General features: G+C 46.0%; 1 protein-coding gene across 7 annotated transcripts in view; it reads left to right on the plus strand.

Moving 5' to 3' along the window:
• Positions 1-15,185, plus strand: part of Snap47 (synaptosome associated protein 47) — a 111,801-nt gene that overhangs the window by 25,335 nt on the left and 71,281 nt on the right. For all 7 annotated transcript variants that reach the window (XM_048801349.1, XM_015498755.2, XM_015498756.2 and 4 more), the window contains one exon: positions 92-635. In XM_048801349.1, the coding sequence (XP_048657306.1) occupies positions 136-635 (500 nt within the window). In that variant the 5' untranslated portion in view covers positions 92-135. The remainder of the gene's footprint in view (positions 1-91; positions 636-15,185) is intronic.

Below are 15,185 nucleotides of genomic sequence, written 5' to 3' on the forward strand. Positions count from 1 at the left end.
CCTACCAGTTGTTTCCTCAGGTCCCTAGTCTAAGGGTGTTGCGTCCATTCCTAGCCTCACCTGCCCACTGAATATGTTTCTTCTCCCTCAGAGCAGACATTGTGGCCTTGGTGTGGCACAGTAGACCCAGGACAGATGAGCGGTGATGTTTGCATCTACTCCTGGCCCTGCTCCTACTACTTGGATCTTGAGAAGCGATGGGTCCCTGGGAAACTGTCCTTGCTGCCTTGCTCACTCAAGTTCACAACAGACATTGCTGGAGAGGTTCTCGTGGGCTTGCCCCTGTCCAGCATTGTTGAGATCAGGAAGGAAGCGTCACACTTTATCTTCAGTGCCATCACTGTCCTGGAGAAGGGCCACCTCAAGCACTGGTTTGGCTCCTTGCGTCCCAGCCGCAATGCTGTCTTCAACATCATCGAGCACTTCTGGAGGGAACTGCTCTTGTCCCCGCCAGGTGCTGCTGCTGAGGTGACGCCTTCCCCCATAACCAGGGGGCAGGAGTTGACAGGACTGATGGCAAGTTCCCAGAGGCGCCTGGAAGATACAGCAAAGGTCCTTCACCACCAAGGTGAGCAACTGGATAGTGTCATGAAGGACCTGGAGAAGATGGACTCAGACCTGGACGTGGCCGATAGGTAGGTGAACCTGAGACTGCTCTGCCTCCCCCGTGAGGAGGGCACATCCCTACTGCAGTCCAGTTATGTGATACACCCAGCATCTGGAGGTGGGGCTGTGTACCTGGTACAGGGCACATCCCAGAGAGCTGCACGTGTTGAGAGGCTGTGCTCTGAATAAGGTTTCCTTGGGTCACCTCGGGGCCCTAGCAGTTCGAAGAGGTGCAGTGAGGTGAATGTCCTCTGATGACTGTGTGAGTGACTCCTGTCCCTACAGTGCAAGCTGGCTCCTGTGTGGAGACCATGCATGTCCTGGTGTCTTGGGTCACAGGTGCAGTGAGGCTGGCATCCTCTACAACTGCACACAGGTGTGTTGCTCTTCCGACCTCAGGTCACTGAGGCGCAGGGAGGTCTGTGTCTTTTCCTGCTGTGATCTGTGTTGTGATGTGTCGTGGTCTCTTTTTTAAAATGTGTTTTACCTAGTCTCTCATTGAGCTTACAGTTCATCCCCAGGGTGCGGCGTTTTCCTATTGTCTCTGGTAATTTCTCACCCTGTTTTTAAACACAGGTGCCCATGTCACTCCCGCTCTGTGGGTGTTTGTCCTCTCTTACTAGTTCCTATATGTTTCCTCTTTATTCTGCTTTGTGCTTTTGTTTTCATTCTACTTTATATTTCTTTTTTCCCTCTTCCTCTTCTAGTTTTGTATTTTAATTTCTCTTTCTTTCTTTTTGGTACTAGGGATTGAATTCAGAGACACTTTACCACTGAGCCATATTTTCAGCCCTTTCTATTTTCTATTTTAATATAGGGCCTCACTAAGTTGCTTAGGCCTCGCTGAGTCACTGAGGTCATGGTTTGGATGTGAGATGTCCCCCAGAAGCTCACATGAGACAATGCAAGAAGGTTCAGAGGAGAAATGACTGGGTTGTGAGGTCTTGTCGCGACCCCTTGCCCGCAAGGAAGACGCAACTCAGGAATCTTCTTTCAGCAGTTTATTCAGGCCTTGATTCATGTATCTTCTTCTAGTGACCCCGCCCAAGCACAGCCTAATAAAGCCTCCCGCATACCAATCCCAAGCTGCCACGTGGACCTTTCTCATAGGGTGGGAAGGGATTGCGTGCCAATTCTCCATATTAGGAGTTGTTTATCACAGGCCACAGTGGAAGCCGGCGCCATCTTCTAATGGCGGCCACGGTCTAATTAGAACGGCTCACCACAAGGTCTTAACCCAATCAGTGAGTTAACCCCCAGTGGGGATTAGCTGTGTGGTAACTGAGGTGGTGGGAGTGGCTGAAGGAAATGGGGCACTGGGCACGTGATTTTGAGTATATATTTTGTATCTGGGGAGTGGATTCTTTCTCTCTGCTTTGTGATCACCATGTGAGCTGCTTCTTTCTGCCACATTCTTTGGCCATGATGGTCAGCTTCACCTTGATCCCCAAGGAATGGAGCTGGTCTTCTGTGGACTGAGACCTCTGAAACTGTAAGACACTTTAAAATAAACTTTTCCCCTTTAACAATTGTTCTGGTTGGATCCTTTAGTCACAGCAGCAAAAAAAAAACTGACTGAAATACTGAGGCTGGCCTTGAATTGCAATCCTCATGCCTTAGCCTCATGAGTCTCTGGGGGATTATAAGTATGCGCCACTACACCTGGCTCTGTATTTTAATTTCTAGGAATTTTTGTTTTGCAATATTGTTCCTACCTATTATATCCCAGATCCTATCTTGGCAGTTTCAGTTGTCTTTTTTGCATTTTTTTTTTTTTTTAAATGTCTGATTTCTCCTATTTGTTCTTTCTCTGGGTTCTTTTTTTCTCTATGTGTTCCTCAGAAGCATCCCTGTCCCATGATCCCTGTGTGGATGGGCTACCAGGGCTTGGCTGCACGTGGGACCTAACATCTGAGCCCTCTTTGGTCCTGCCCAGTGTGGACTATATTGCTTTCTTCTCCCTGTCAGAGTCCACCCAGGTGTTTGGGAATGGTGGACCCAGTTCTCTTATCGTCCCAAACAGAGTGTCTCACGGTGGGTTCCCAGGTGGAGCCCAGTGTCATTGTGCTTCCCCATTTCCGCCTCCCACCTGGGCTGTCACTGGCCCCATTCTACTCCTGCTTTCCAGGCCCCACTTCCTTTTCACCAGCGAGGTTGTTTTTTCAGCCTAACCCTGTGAATGGCTTGCAGTTCACCTCCCTGATCTGTCTAGCTAGCCTGTCCCCCATTTCCTTATTCTTGTGCTGTTGTCTCTTTCCTTCATCCTTTTGGATGTTTTGTGTTTTCAGTTTGCCATCTTTGACCAGTTCCCCAGCTATTCTCCCTAAAGGTGAGTCCTTGAAAGTATTCTTTTTTTTAATCATATCAGTTCAGACTTTTAAAAAATTTCTGTGTATTTTTCAAAAATTAGTTTTGAAATCTGATTTTTGTAACAACAGTAGTGCTCCTTATCTATGGTTTTATGTCCTCAGTTTGTTACCCACTGTCAAATATAGTCCAAAGATTTTGACTGTAAAATTCTCAAAATAGTTCATAAATTGTAACTTGTGCACTCTGCTGAGTAGCATGATGAAATCTCACACCTTTCTGCCCTGTCCCACCCAGAGTGTGAATCACCCATTCAGCATATTCGCACTATCCTACTCTTAGTTCCTAGTAGCAGTCTTGGTTATCAGACCTGCTTGTGTTTGAGTAACATTTGTTTTACTTAATGAAGGTCCCAAAGTGCAGGGGTAGTGATGCTGGCAGTTCAGGTATGCCAAAGAGAAGCCGTGAAGTGCTTTTTCATCCAGGCACGGTGGCCCACAATCCCACCTCTACCATTTGGTACTACCCACAGCTTTAGGAGTACCCTGGGGGTCTGAGGATGTGTCCCCTGCAGATGAGGGGACTGCAGAGTGCTCAGTTTCCCTCATCCCACTCTTGGATGTGGCAGCCTTTGCCATACAGATTCATACCTGGAGAGGGTTTGGGCATAAGTCTGTGCCCATCATGGGTGGTTGGACTGCAATCATGTCATCCCCACTCACCAAGCCAGAGAGATTCCTTTAATCAGACAGTGCTGTGGAGGATGGGCATGTGCCATGCTCACCCCCAAAACAGGGAGACAGCAAAGTGCATAGAGCAAATATTTTCTTAGTTTTTCCCCATTTTCTTATTTGGGGCTCTCCAGAAAACAACAGATACAAAGTCTTCTGGAGGCCCAGGGAGAGTCTCACTTGACTCCTAGGGCCTTTGCTGGTCTCTTCTTTCCCAAAGAAGGCTGGGCTCTGCCCTGTTCCTGTCCTCCAGTGACTGGAGGAGGCCCACCCCACACTGTGGGGCATCATGTGCTTTCCTCAGAGTCTACGAGTTTAAGTGTCAGTCTCATCCAGACCTCCAGAATCCTGTCTCGGGAACCTCCAGAGTTGCACTTGACCAAATGCTTGGGTATTGTGGCCCAGTCAGATGGGTGTTCACATGGCTCAGGCATGACATCCACCTCAGGCCGGCAAATAGGCCTGTGACCATGGGTCAGCTCTCTGTCCCCCAGCCCAAGGAGCCCAGAGTCCCCTAGTTGTGGAGCTCCTGTTGGCCCCAGCTCACTGTGGGCATGCCAGGGGCTTCCCTGAGGAAGGTGGAGAGGATGTGGTACCTGAGGATATTGGCCCTGGCTGGTGAGCGTCGCTCTTGTCTCTCCTCAGAGCCCCTCATCATCCCAAGCCAGAGACGTGTGCACAGAGAAGATTCTTGCTATCTTTGGGACATCACCATATTTCAGTTTCCTAAATGAAACAACTTCAAATGAAATAGATGTTTGAGAGTGGCCATCTTCATCTGTTCTTGACATCTTCAGCTGTCTTGCACATGTGGCCTTCACTTCTTTTTTTGGGGGGGGGGGGTGATGTGGGTACCAGGGATTGACCTCAGGGGCACTTGCCCACTGAGCTACATCCCAGCCCTATTTTGTATTTTATTTAGTGACAGGATCTCACTGAGTTGCTTAGCACCTTTCTTTTGTTGAGGCTGGCTTTGAACTCGTGATCTTCCTGCATCTGCCTCCCAGCTGCTGGGATGACAGGCGTGGACCACTGTGCCCGCTGGCATTCACTTCTCTTCAGGTTGGCCATATCATCAACGTCGTTCAAGAACAGTGAATGCCGGGTGTGGTGGTGCACACCTGTAACCCTAGCAGCTCCAGAGGCTGAGACGGGAGGATCGTGAATTCAAAGCCAGACTCAGCAATTTGGCAAGGCCCTAAGCAACTCAGTGAGACCCTGTCGCTAAATAAAATACAAGAAGGGCTGGGGATGTGGCTCAGTGGTCCAGTGCCCCTGAGTTTAATCCCCAATACCCCCGCTCCTTAAAAAAAAGGGAACAGTGAATTACAGGCTTTGGTCCTCCCAGCAGCCAGTGGCTCAGCTCTGGTTGCATCTCACTGGAACCATAAGGGTGCTGGTTCCAGTGAGGCCCCAGTTCCTGCCTCTCATTTTGTTATATTCTCTCATGAACAGTTCTCACTGGCAGACTGGACATATGGTGCCCTCAGTGTCTGAGGACATCTGGTTCCTCTTTCTACCATAGCCTGTCAATATGAGCAGACACACCACTGCAGGACTCCTCACAGAGCATGTCCACTAAGCCCAGAATGTGCAGAGATAGGACATGTAAGAAAGAGATTTGACCTGGTTCAGGATTTCAAAGAGTGGGTCAGAAAATCTAAAATGGCTAAGGAAATAAACTGCTGATATAAAGGCTTTTTATTTTTATTTATTTACTTATTTTTTTGGTACTAGGGATTGAACTTGAGGGGCACTTTACCACTAAGGTACATACCCAAGTCCTTTTTAATTTTATTTTTATTTTGCGACAATGCCTCACTAAATTGTTGAGTCTGGTCTAGAACTTGCAGTCCTCCTGCCTCAGCCTCCCAGGTCACTGGGATTATGAGCATGCATCACCATGCCTGGCTATAAAGACTTCTTTTTTAAGAGTAGTGATTTTCTCCTCAGCTTTATCGAGGTATGGTTGATCCCCCACCTGCCTCAAAAAAAGTATGCATTTAAAGGAATATAATTTGAAGTTGTGCTACATTGTGAAAAATGCTGTGTGTTCCCTTACACAATTAATTTATGTGTGTGTACTGAGCACATAGGATTTGCTGCCTGGCAGATTTCTTACTTGCCTTACAACTGAAACCATATCTCCATTTTCTCTCTCTTAGCCCCTGATTCTGCTTCTGCCTTTTCAGAATCTGCATATAAGTGATATCATGGACATTTATCTCACTATGTCTGGCTTATTTCTTTTATCACAGCTTATTTCTTTTATCACAGAGTCCCCCATGTTTGTACATGCGGTCACATATGACAGTATTCCCTTCTTTTTATGGTTGATTCATCCACTGATGGACACTTACGTTGTTTCTTTGTCCTGGTCTTTGTGAATAGTGCTACAGAGAACATGGTAGTGCAGACGTTGTTTCTTTTTTTTTTTTTTTTTTTAATGGTAGTTGAACCCAGGGGCACTCAACTATTGAGCCACATCCCCAGTCCCTTTTGTATTTTATTTAGAGAGAAGTTCTTGCTGAGTTGCTTAGGGCCTCACTAAGTTGCTAAGGTTGGTTTTTGAACTCAAGATCCTCCTGCCGCAGCCTTCCAAGCCACTGGAATTATAGGTGTGTGCCACTATGCCAGGCTGCAGACATCTTTGAAGAACCCAATTTTATTTCCTTTCCATATATTCTCAGTTGTGGGATTACTGGATCATATTTTAAAATTTCTGAGCAACCTCCATACTCTCTTCCATAGTTGCTGGATGTATAGAGACTTGGTTGTGTGTGAACCAATGGAATTATGTGGATGACAGAATGGCCTTATGTGATCTTAATTAGTGCTCGTGGCCCCATTCTGCTCCCTTTGGGGTAAACAAAATATTACATCTACATTCTTAGAGTAACATTGGGAGAATGAACAACTATTAGGGATTTGAATACTGTGTTCTGTAAAAGCAAACCAGAAGTTGGCCGCGAGAGGAGAGTAGTCAGAGCTGCCCAAGATGACCAGATGCCTGTCATGAGAGGCCTTCTCCTTTGGAAAGCTACACAGGTCCTTTAGTGGCAAAGTACTGGGCAAAAAAGCTGGTTGATAAAAGGAACTTTTTTTTGGCTATCTCCAGCTTACTCTGGGTAATTATATGCAATCTTGATGGAAAATTATCTGTAATAAAGCAGGTGTACATTATTACCCTCTCGTGAGGAAATATTCATGTGCTCATTAATGTGGATATTACAAACAAATGGCAGGTCTAATAGCTAAAGTAATTTCAAAGTAGCAATGAATATAAACCACATTTTGAGGTCTGCATTGACTATAGTATGGTGTAAAAGTATCTGAGATTTCTATTGGTGACAATCACAGGGACTGCTGTGTTGATGGTTGTTGACAGATGTACTTGAAGAAAATGCAAAATTTCAGTTAGAAGTTAGTGAAATAAAAGGTGATTTTTCCAATTTTGTTAATAGTTCTGTTACTGGTTGGCCCATGGTGGTTAAAAATCATGTGAGAGCCAGGTGTGGTGGTTGTTGTTGGTGCAGCTCGGGAGGCTGAGGCAGGGGATCGTGAGTTCAGAGCCAGCCTCTGCAACAGTAAGGCACTAAGCAACTCATTGACACCCTGTCTCTAAATAAAATACAAAATAGGGCTGGGGATGGATCAGTGGTTGAATAACCCTGAGTTCAATTCCTGGTACCCACCCAGCCCCCCAAGAAATCATGTGAGCTAGGTCCTTAAAACAAATTATTTTTCTCCTTCCCTCTCTCTTCCTTTTTCTTTCCCTTCCTCTCCACCTCCCCCTTTTACCTTCCCTCCCTGTGTCTTTTTCCTTCCCTCTTCTCCATCTTCTCTCTTTCTACCCCTTGCCCCTTCTCCTTTCTTTCCTCCTCTCTGTCCCTCCCCATCCCTTCCTCCCTCTGTCCCTGTGCCTGCACACTCATACACTGATGCACCCCACTGGTCCTGTTTCCCTAGAGAACCCTGACTGATACAAATTCTGATAACAAGAGTGAAGGATGAGTTTTCTGAATTGATTCTCTGACCTCATTGTTGTTAAAACTGCTGAGGGCTCTATCTGCAGTGGTATAGAGGGTCCTGCTGATCCCTGGCAGGAGGTAGCCATAGAGACATGCAAGATATCACCACGGTGCTCCTGGTCAGACACTCAGAGGACTGCACTGGGTCACCATGCATTTGATTGTCAAACTTATGAGCACAGTGAGATTGGCTGGTTGCTCCTGACTCCACTAGATTGTGTGGAGAAAGAATTGGTGCGCTCAGGTCATTGCATACACGACCTGGAAGTTCCCATGCCTGCTCAAAAGGAAAGCCATGGCTCCCACAGCCACAGGGCTAAAAGTTCTGAACTAAATCCAGAGTCCCATCCTATAAGCAGCTCCAGCAGATCCTGAAAGATGCAGTACAAGTTGTGATGCATGAGGAAACCTGTGATTATCCAGTTCATACAGGCAAAACTTTGGAGAATATGGACAGGAATGGACATCAGGGCTAATGGGCCATGACGAGAGTGCTGCGACTCTGAATCAGACCAAGGGTAGTGCAATGGCCCACTGAGCAGAGTTCTGGGTTCAATGTCAGTGCTTGAGGGTTAGCAAAGGTCCTGATAGCTTGGTTGCCTGGCTGGCTGAAACGTGGATCAAAAGGTGGCCCGTGCAAGACAGATTTGAAGTGTCAGGTTTTCCTTGGAGGAAGGTATCCAAAGAAATAGGGAGATGGGAATGACGGAATTCGTGTATCACACAAGAGCTGCTCATCACCCTAGGAGAACTACAGGACACACCTGCACCATAGCTGTGGGAAATAGACTTTGAGAGAGCCCCATAGCCCCTGAGAGCTCTGGCTCAGAGGTCACAGTGGGACTGCTGCCTCTGACTGGGGTCCTTCAGTGCAGTGGGAACAGGTAGATCCAGGCCATCAGGCCAAGTGGTGGCACTTAGTCACCAAAGACAGGGTGGGGATGGTTGCCATGTGAGAAACACGTCCCCTGCCAAATCTGAGAATGGACTCAGAGACACGAGGTGTAGCAGAAGTGAGGCTTCAGTGATGGTCTTGCAAGGCTGAGTGTTGGTGGCCAGGCACACCCAGCATGGTTGTAATCCACATTCTACCACCTAGTATGCAGGGTCTCTCCCCCGTTCCTTATTGCCTGAGACTCGTGGGGTGCACAGTCTTCCAAGGTGTCACCCAGGCTTTACTGTCTCCTACTGAAGACAGTAAAGTTGTCTCCTCCTTTTGTTCTCTTGTGGAGGGAAAGCCTTCCTGAGGTGAGCGCGTTTTGGCACATATGTAGTTCTTATTTCTTCATTTAAGTTACTGTTTCTTTCTTTCTTTTTGTACCAGAGACTGAACCCAGGGGCAGTTAACCACTGAGCCACATCCCCAGCCCTTTTTGTATTTTATTTAGTGAGAAGGTCTTGCTGAGTTGCTTAGGGCCTTGCTAAGTTGCTGAGACTGACTTTGAACTTGCAATCCTCCTGAGCTGCTGGGATTACAGATATGCACCACCACACCTGGCTTACATTACTATTTCTTAACAGAGGTATTTCTGTCTGTTGATCAGGCTGACCCTGTTTATCAAGGGGCTGTTCAGGTGTGTGAACTTTGAATCTGCCACCTCCGCAGACTATTGTGCTATTATATGAGTTAACTGCTGGTAAACACTCTGTATTTTCCCTCTGGCTATTTGTCTTATATACCCAGTAATTTTACATTTAAGGATAAATACTGTATTCTGAAAATGAACCACTAGACTTTCAGACTTTCCATTTCTCATACCATAATGAGCAACAGAAGCACAGAAGTGATCAGAATAGTCATAATAGTCTGTGTTCACCAGTACATGAAAGGGCAAAGAAAATGTAATGTACATACCAGTTTAATACAATAAAGTCATAAAAATGATGAAATCCTGCTGTTTACTACAATACTGATGGACCTGGATGGAAGGCATTATGTTAAATAAAGTAAGCCAGGCACAGAAAGACAAGTACCACATGGGATCACCTGATTTCACACATGCGTGGAAACTAAAAAGCTGAACTCATAGAAGCGGAGAAAAGTGGTCTCCAGAGGATGAGGAGGATAGGGGCAGGAAGGTGGGGAGACGTTGTCTAACAGGTACAGAGTCATACTCAGCAGGAGGAATGTGTTCCGCTTTTCTGATTCACAGAAGGGTGACTAGAGTCAATGATGCTATCGTTAGGGACAGGCAGATGAGGACTGCCCAAAACAAATCAATTTGCCTGTAGCCCTGCCTGACCTTAGTGGACAGGATATATCACATTCCTCAGCAAACTGAGGCAAAGGCAAAGGCCAGGCAGTCAGTGTAGGTAATGAAGGATGGGGGTCCAGGGGGACACCTGGTTATCAAAGAAGGAATGATGGGTTGCTAGTGGCTAACTTCCTGATGGTGCTCCTCCAACTCTGGGTCGCCAGCTCCTAGTCGGGCAAATGGGGAAGAGAGAAGACAATAATGAAAGAGGGGCGGGGGTTCTGGGGTCTCCAAGAAAGCAAGTTGCACCCGCTCCCACGGCCACCTAGCTCTGGGCCCCTTCTCTTTGGAGAAGTCTTTCTCTATCCCTTTCCTTTTTTTCTGTCCCTTACTTAAATAAAACTTGTTCTCTGTGCTTGCCTCTGCATTCCTCAGTGTTTATTCTTCAACGCCAAAGAACAGAACCCGTTCCCAGCCTCTAGCACACTGGCGTCACTGTGTCATATAATTCAAAATAGTTAGAGGATTCTGAATGTTCTCCTCACAAAGAAATGACAAGTGCTGTCCATTCAGCCTAGCACTTTGCTCTCAGGTGACAAGGCCAGCAGGTCACCTTCTCTGTTCTGCCTGAAAGATCTGTCAGCTCTCCAGCCCTGCACCAGAATCCAGCTTGCTGGGATCTCAACTGCTTTTCCTTCACAGAAGGCAGGGTGCTGGTCTGTCACGTGGGTGACACCATGGTGTTCCTTTACAGAAGGCAGGGCGCTGGTCTGTCAAGTGAGTGACACCATTGTGTTCCTTCACAGAAGGCACTGCGCTGGTCTGACACGTGGGTGACACCGTGGCGTTTGGACCAAGTGAGAGAGGCATAACTGCCACTCTGGGCTTCTTGATATGATGCTTGTGTATCAATGGGTGGGAAATAAATCTGACAGAAATTTGAGGACTTCCACTTCATTGACATTTCTAGAGGTTCAGCGGTATTGATACCTTCTAGAGGTGCTGGGTTCATTGTCTCTGTTCAGCAAAGAATTGAAGAGCAGGACACAGATAGCAAGCAAGCAGCAGGGTGATGCAAAAGCAGGGGACACAGACTTCTCCAAAGAGAAGGGCCCCGAGTCAGGAGTCCGTGGGGAGTTTTGGCCTGTTCTTTTTATGGTCTCTAGAATTTCCTCCTTTCCTTATCTCCTACCCTGCCCACGCTCTCCTCACTATTATTGACTGGTGTCCCCTGTGTCCTTGTGTCTGTTTTGGTTTTTATATTGGATCCCCCACTTAGGAGCACAAGTACAGAAGGTCTGTCTGATTGGGTCCCCTGCTGGTCCCCTCGCCATCTTGCCCTGGACACCTAGGCTCTTCTACATCTCCCTCAGTGTGAGGCACATTTAGATATTTCTGCTAAGGTGAAGGGCAGGTTGTTGCATTTGCCCCTCCTCCAACCAAGGAAGAGCACAACACCTGGGTGGGCGTCTAGGGTTTGTGGAGGCAACATCCTCCTCATGCCACTCTGTACATTTACCCAGTGATTTGAAAACTACCAGTTTTGAATGGGGCTCAGGGCAGAAGAGTCTACATGCTGTTCTATATGTCTGTATATTTGCTTTTATGTCAGTAACATTCTGTTTCGATTATAATGTACTTTGAAATGAGGCTGTGTGATGTTTCTGGTTTTGTTCTTCTTTCTCAAGGTTGTGTTGGGTCTTTTGTGTTTTATCTCTATTTTAAAAAGACATTGGTATTTTGATGGGATTGTGTCAAATCTGTAGATACTTTGGGAAGTGAGCACATTTTAACAAATGGTAGTTAAGTCTTCTACCCCATGAACATGGGATGTCTTTCATCAGTGTTCTATAGTTTTCAGTGCACGAGTCTTTCTCCTCCTTGATTAAATTAAATTTATTCCTGATTCATTTGTGTGTGGGGGGGTACTGGGGATTGAACTTAGGAGTGCTTTTTCACTGAGCTACATCCCCAGCCCTTTTTATTTTTTATTTTGAGACAGGATCTTGCTAAGTTGCCCAGATTGTAATCCTTGTAATTTGTAATCCTCCTGCCTCAGCTTCCTGAGTAGCTGCAATTACAGGCATGGGCCTGTACTAGATTTTTTTTTCTTGTTTTAGGATTTGTTCTCTGTTATTCAGATGGGGTAGTATCAATTGTTTAATATTTGATTTCACTGACTCTTTTCTCTCTCTTCAGCCTGGGATTTCTCTCATTCAGACAGATTTATATGGGTTATTATATTTCTCAGTTCTAAAATTTCCATGTATTACTTTCTTATGGCTGCTTTTTCTTGACTGAGACTCAGAATTTTTGTTCTTTTTGAGTATGTTCCAAAGTGCTCATTGTAATATTTTTGTGGTGGCTGCTTTGAAACCCTTGTCTAATAATTTCACCATCCATATCATCTGGGTTTGGGCATATGCTATTTTGTCTTTTCCCAATCAGATGGAGATTTTTGTAGTTCTTTTATTTTTTAATGATGATGATGATTATTATTATTATTTTGGTACCAGGGATTAAGCCCAGGGGCGCTTGACCAACTGAGCTACATCTTCAGCCCTTTTTATGTTTTATTTAGAGACAGGGTCTCACTAAGTTGCTTAGGGTCTTGCTAAATTACTGAGGCTGGCTTTGAACTGGTGATCCTCCTGCCTCAGGATTACAGGCCACGCCCAGTTAGACTCTCTCAGTTCTTGATACAACCAGTGATTTTCCGCTGTTCTAGACACTTGGAGTATTCTATTACAAGACTCTGTACTTACTCTGTGCTTACTAGTGTTCCAGCAGGTCTTTCCTGACCCTGTGACTCTGGGAGGGAACTGGCCCACTGGACTGCCATGGGGGAATGCCTGTCCAGCTCCCCTGCTTGGCCAGATGTACATCTCTGTTTCCATGTGGCTAGAGGTTGGCTTGGAATCTTAGATATATGGGCAGTGTTTCTCATGAAATGGAGGTACTTTTAAGACTTCATTCTGCCAGTCATTTCTCTGAACCTTCTATCCTTTCCTCTCGCACCAACATTGCTTGAATGATAATGTTTTCAGTGGATCCCACAGGTGCCCAGGATCTGTTTGCTTTTCTTTATTCTTTTCCCCTTTTTCCTGATCTTCAGGCTATGTGATTTCTGTATATCTGTCTTCAAATTCGGATCGTCTGTGATTGCAAAACCAAATTTAGTCTCTTTCATGAAGTTTTCATTTCTGTTATTTTAGTTTGAGAATTTCCATTTGGTTGTGTGTGTGTGTGTGTTCGTGTTTCTAAAAATTGAATGGGGGAGCGCTCTATCAATGAGCTACATCCCCAGCCTGTTTTATATTTTATTTAGAAACAGGGTTTCACTGGGTTGCTTAGGACATCACTAAGTTGCTGAGGCTGGCTTTGAACTTGCGATCCTCCTGCCTCAACCTCCTGAGCTGCTGGAATTACAGGCATGTGCCACTGCATCTGGCCCATTTGGTTCTTTTAATACAAATTTGGTAATTTTTCTTTAACAAATCATTACCATACTCACCTTCAGTTTTTTTTAACATGGTTTCCTTTCATTCTTTGGACATTTCTAATGGCTTCCTTGAAGTCTTTATCTGTGAAATCCAATACCTGAAGTGGAGAAAAACAGACTCAGTTTCTCTTATACTCTTACAGTATAGACTGCTTCTGAAACCAGATGTGTAACCTGTCCCCTCCCTCCCCGCCCCCACCCAGCAAGCAGGGAGTTCTTTAGTGAACACCAGCTGAGTGTATTCTAACTCAATTCAGTTCTGAGTCTGTCTGGAGGTTGATCCCACAGATTGAGAGCTCAGTCCCCAAGGTAGCCCCTACCTCAGATGCCAGCCATGCTCTCCTAACTGTGCTTTCACCAACTGGCTATAAACCGGGATTCCTGCAACCCTCCCTGGATTGGATTAATTTGCTCAAGTGGTTCACAAAGCAGAGGGAAATACTTCCTTACAGTTACTGGTTTATCACAGGATATTACAAAGGATGAAGATGAAGAGACGCATCAGTGAGGTAGGAGAAGAGGCTTCATGCCCTCTGAAACCCCCGTCTTGAAATTCAGGACTGGGTCCTTGTTCCCCTGGTATTGAATAAACCCCCGGAGGAAAGCCAAGGCAAGAGCGGAAAGTAAATTTTATTTAAGAAATAAAACAGAAAGAGGGGAGGGAGGGAGAGAGGGAGAGCGAGAGAGGGAGAGGGGGAGAGAGAGAGAGACTCCTCCAGAAAGGAGGGGGTCCAGAACTGATGCCCAAGAGAGTGGGAGTGTTTTGCACCTTTTATAGATTTCAGGTTTCATTTCTTCTCGTGTCTTCTTCACCCACCTTGCCTATGTGACCAAAAATGACCAGAAGGTCAGGAAGAGAGCCCTTTAGGAGGTGATTGCTTGTGATTCCTTCCCCTCCCCCAGAGGTTGTTAGCAGCCAGATGATGGGGAGTGCTGTCTACCCATTTCCTTTTCTTTGATAATTAGCTACCTGGCCTTTGCCCCATCTCACCTGCACACTCCAGGAACCTCCACAGGTCCAGCCACCAGGCTCTCAGAACCCTGTGCTTTTGGGGGTTTATGGAGGTTTCTTTCCATGGGTGTGACAGATTAAATCACTGGCCACTGGTGATCCACTTAGCCCGCAGCCCCTCTCTCTTCCCTGGAGGTTGACTCTGCCTTGGTCTTTCAGGGACCAGTCCCATCCTGAAGCTGCCTGGGCTGCCAGTCAGCAGCGGGCTCAGCAGCAGGCTCAGCAGCGGGCAAGACATATCACTTCAGAGATTTCAAGGACCTTAGGAGCTGGATGTCTGATTAGGGGAGGAAGACCAAATATATTTCACTATATCACACTTGGGGAATGCTTTCAAAGCTTGGATAAGTTTAGAAATCTGCCCAGTTTTTACTGTTTCTGATCCTTTGTTAACATCAGGCATGTTGTTAGTTATATTTGATCCAACTGAATAGTTTCCTTCTCTTTCTAACTTTCTGGAAGTTTTAACATGGTTGAGTGATGAATTTCTTGAGGTTATTTTTTCTATCTGTTATGGTGATCATAGAGTTATCCTGTTTCTCTACTGGTAAGATGAATTACATAGATTAATTTCCAACATCATCTTCCTGAGATGAATACCGCGTTCTTAAGTTTTATTTTACCCCCTATTTCATTGATACAGTTCACTGCAGATGTTCTTGCTCCTCGGTGTTGAAGATCACACCCTGGAGAGACAAGGAAGCAAGCATAGAGAGCGAGTTTTATATAAGAAAGTGCTATAGACAGACTCCTCTGAAGGGAAGTGGGGCTGCAGAGCTGGAATCCCCCGGGGGGGGGGGG

The sequence above is a fragment of the Marmota marmota genome, unplaced genomic scaffold (genome assembly GCF_001458135.2).
Source record: "Marmota marmota marmota unplaced genomic scaffold, marMar, whole genome shotgun sequence".
NCBI classification, from domain to species: Eukaryota; Metazoa; Chordata; class Mammalia; order Rodentia; family Sciuridae; genus Marmota; species Marmota marmota.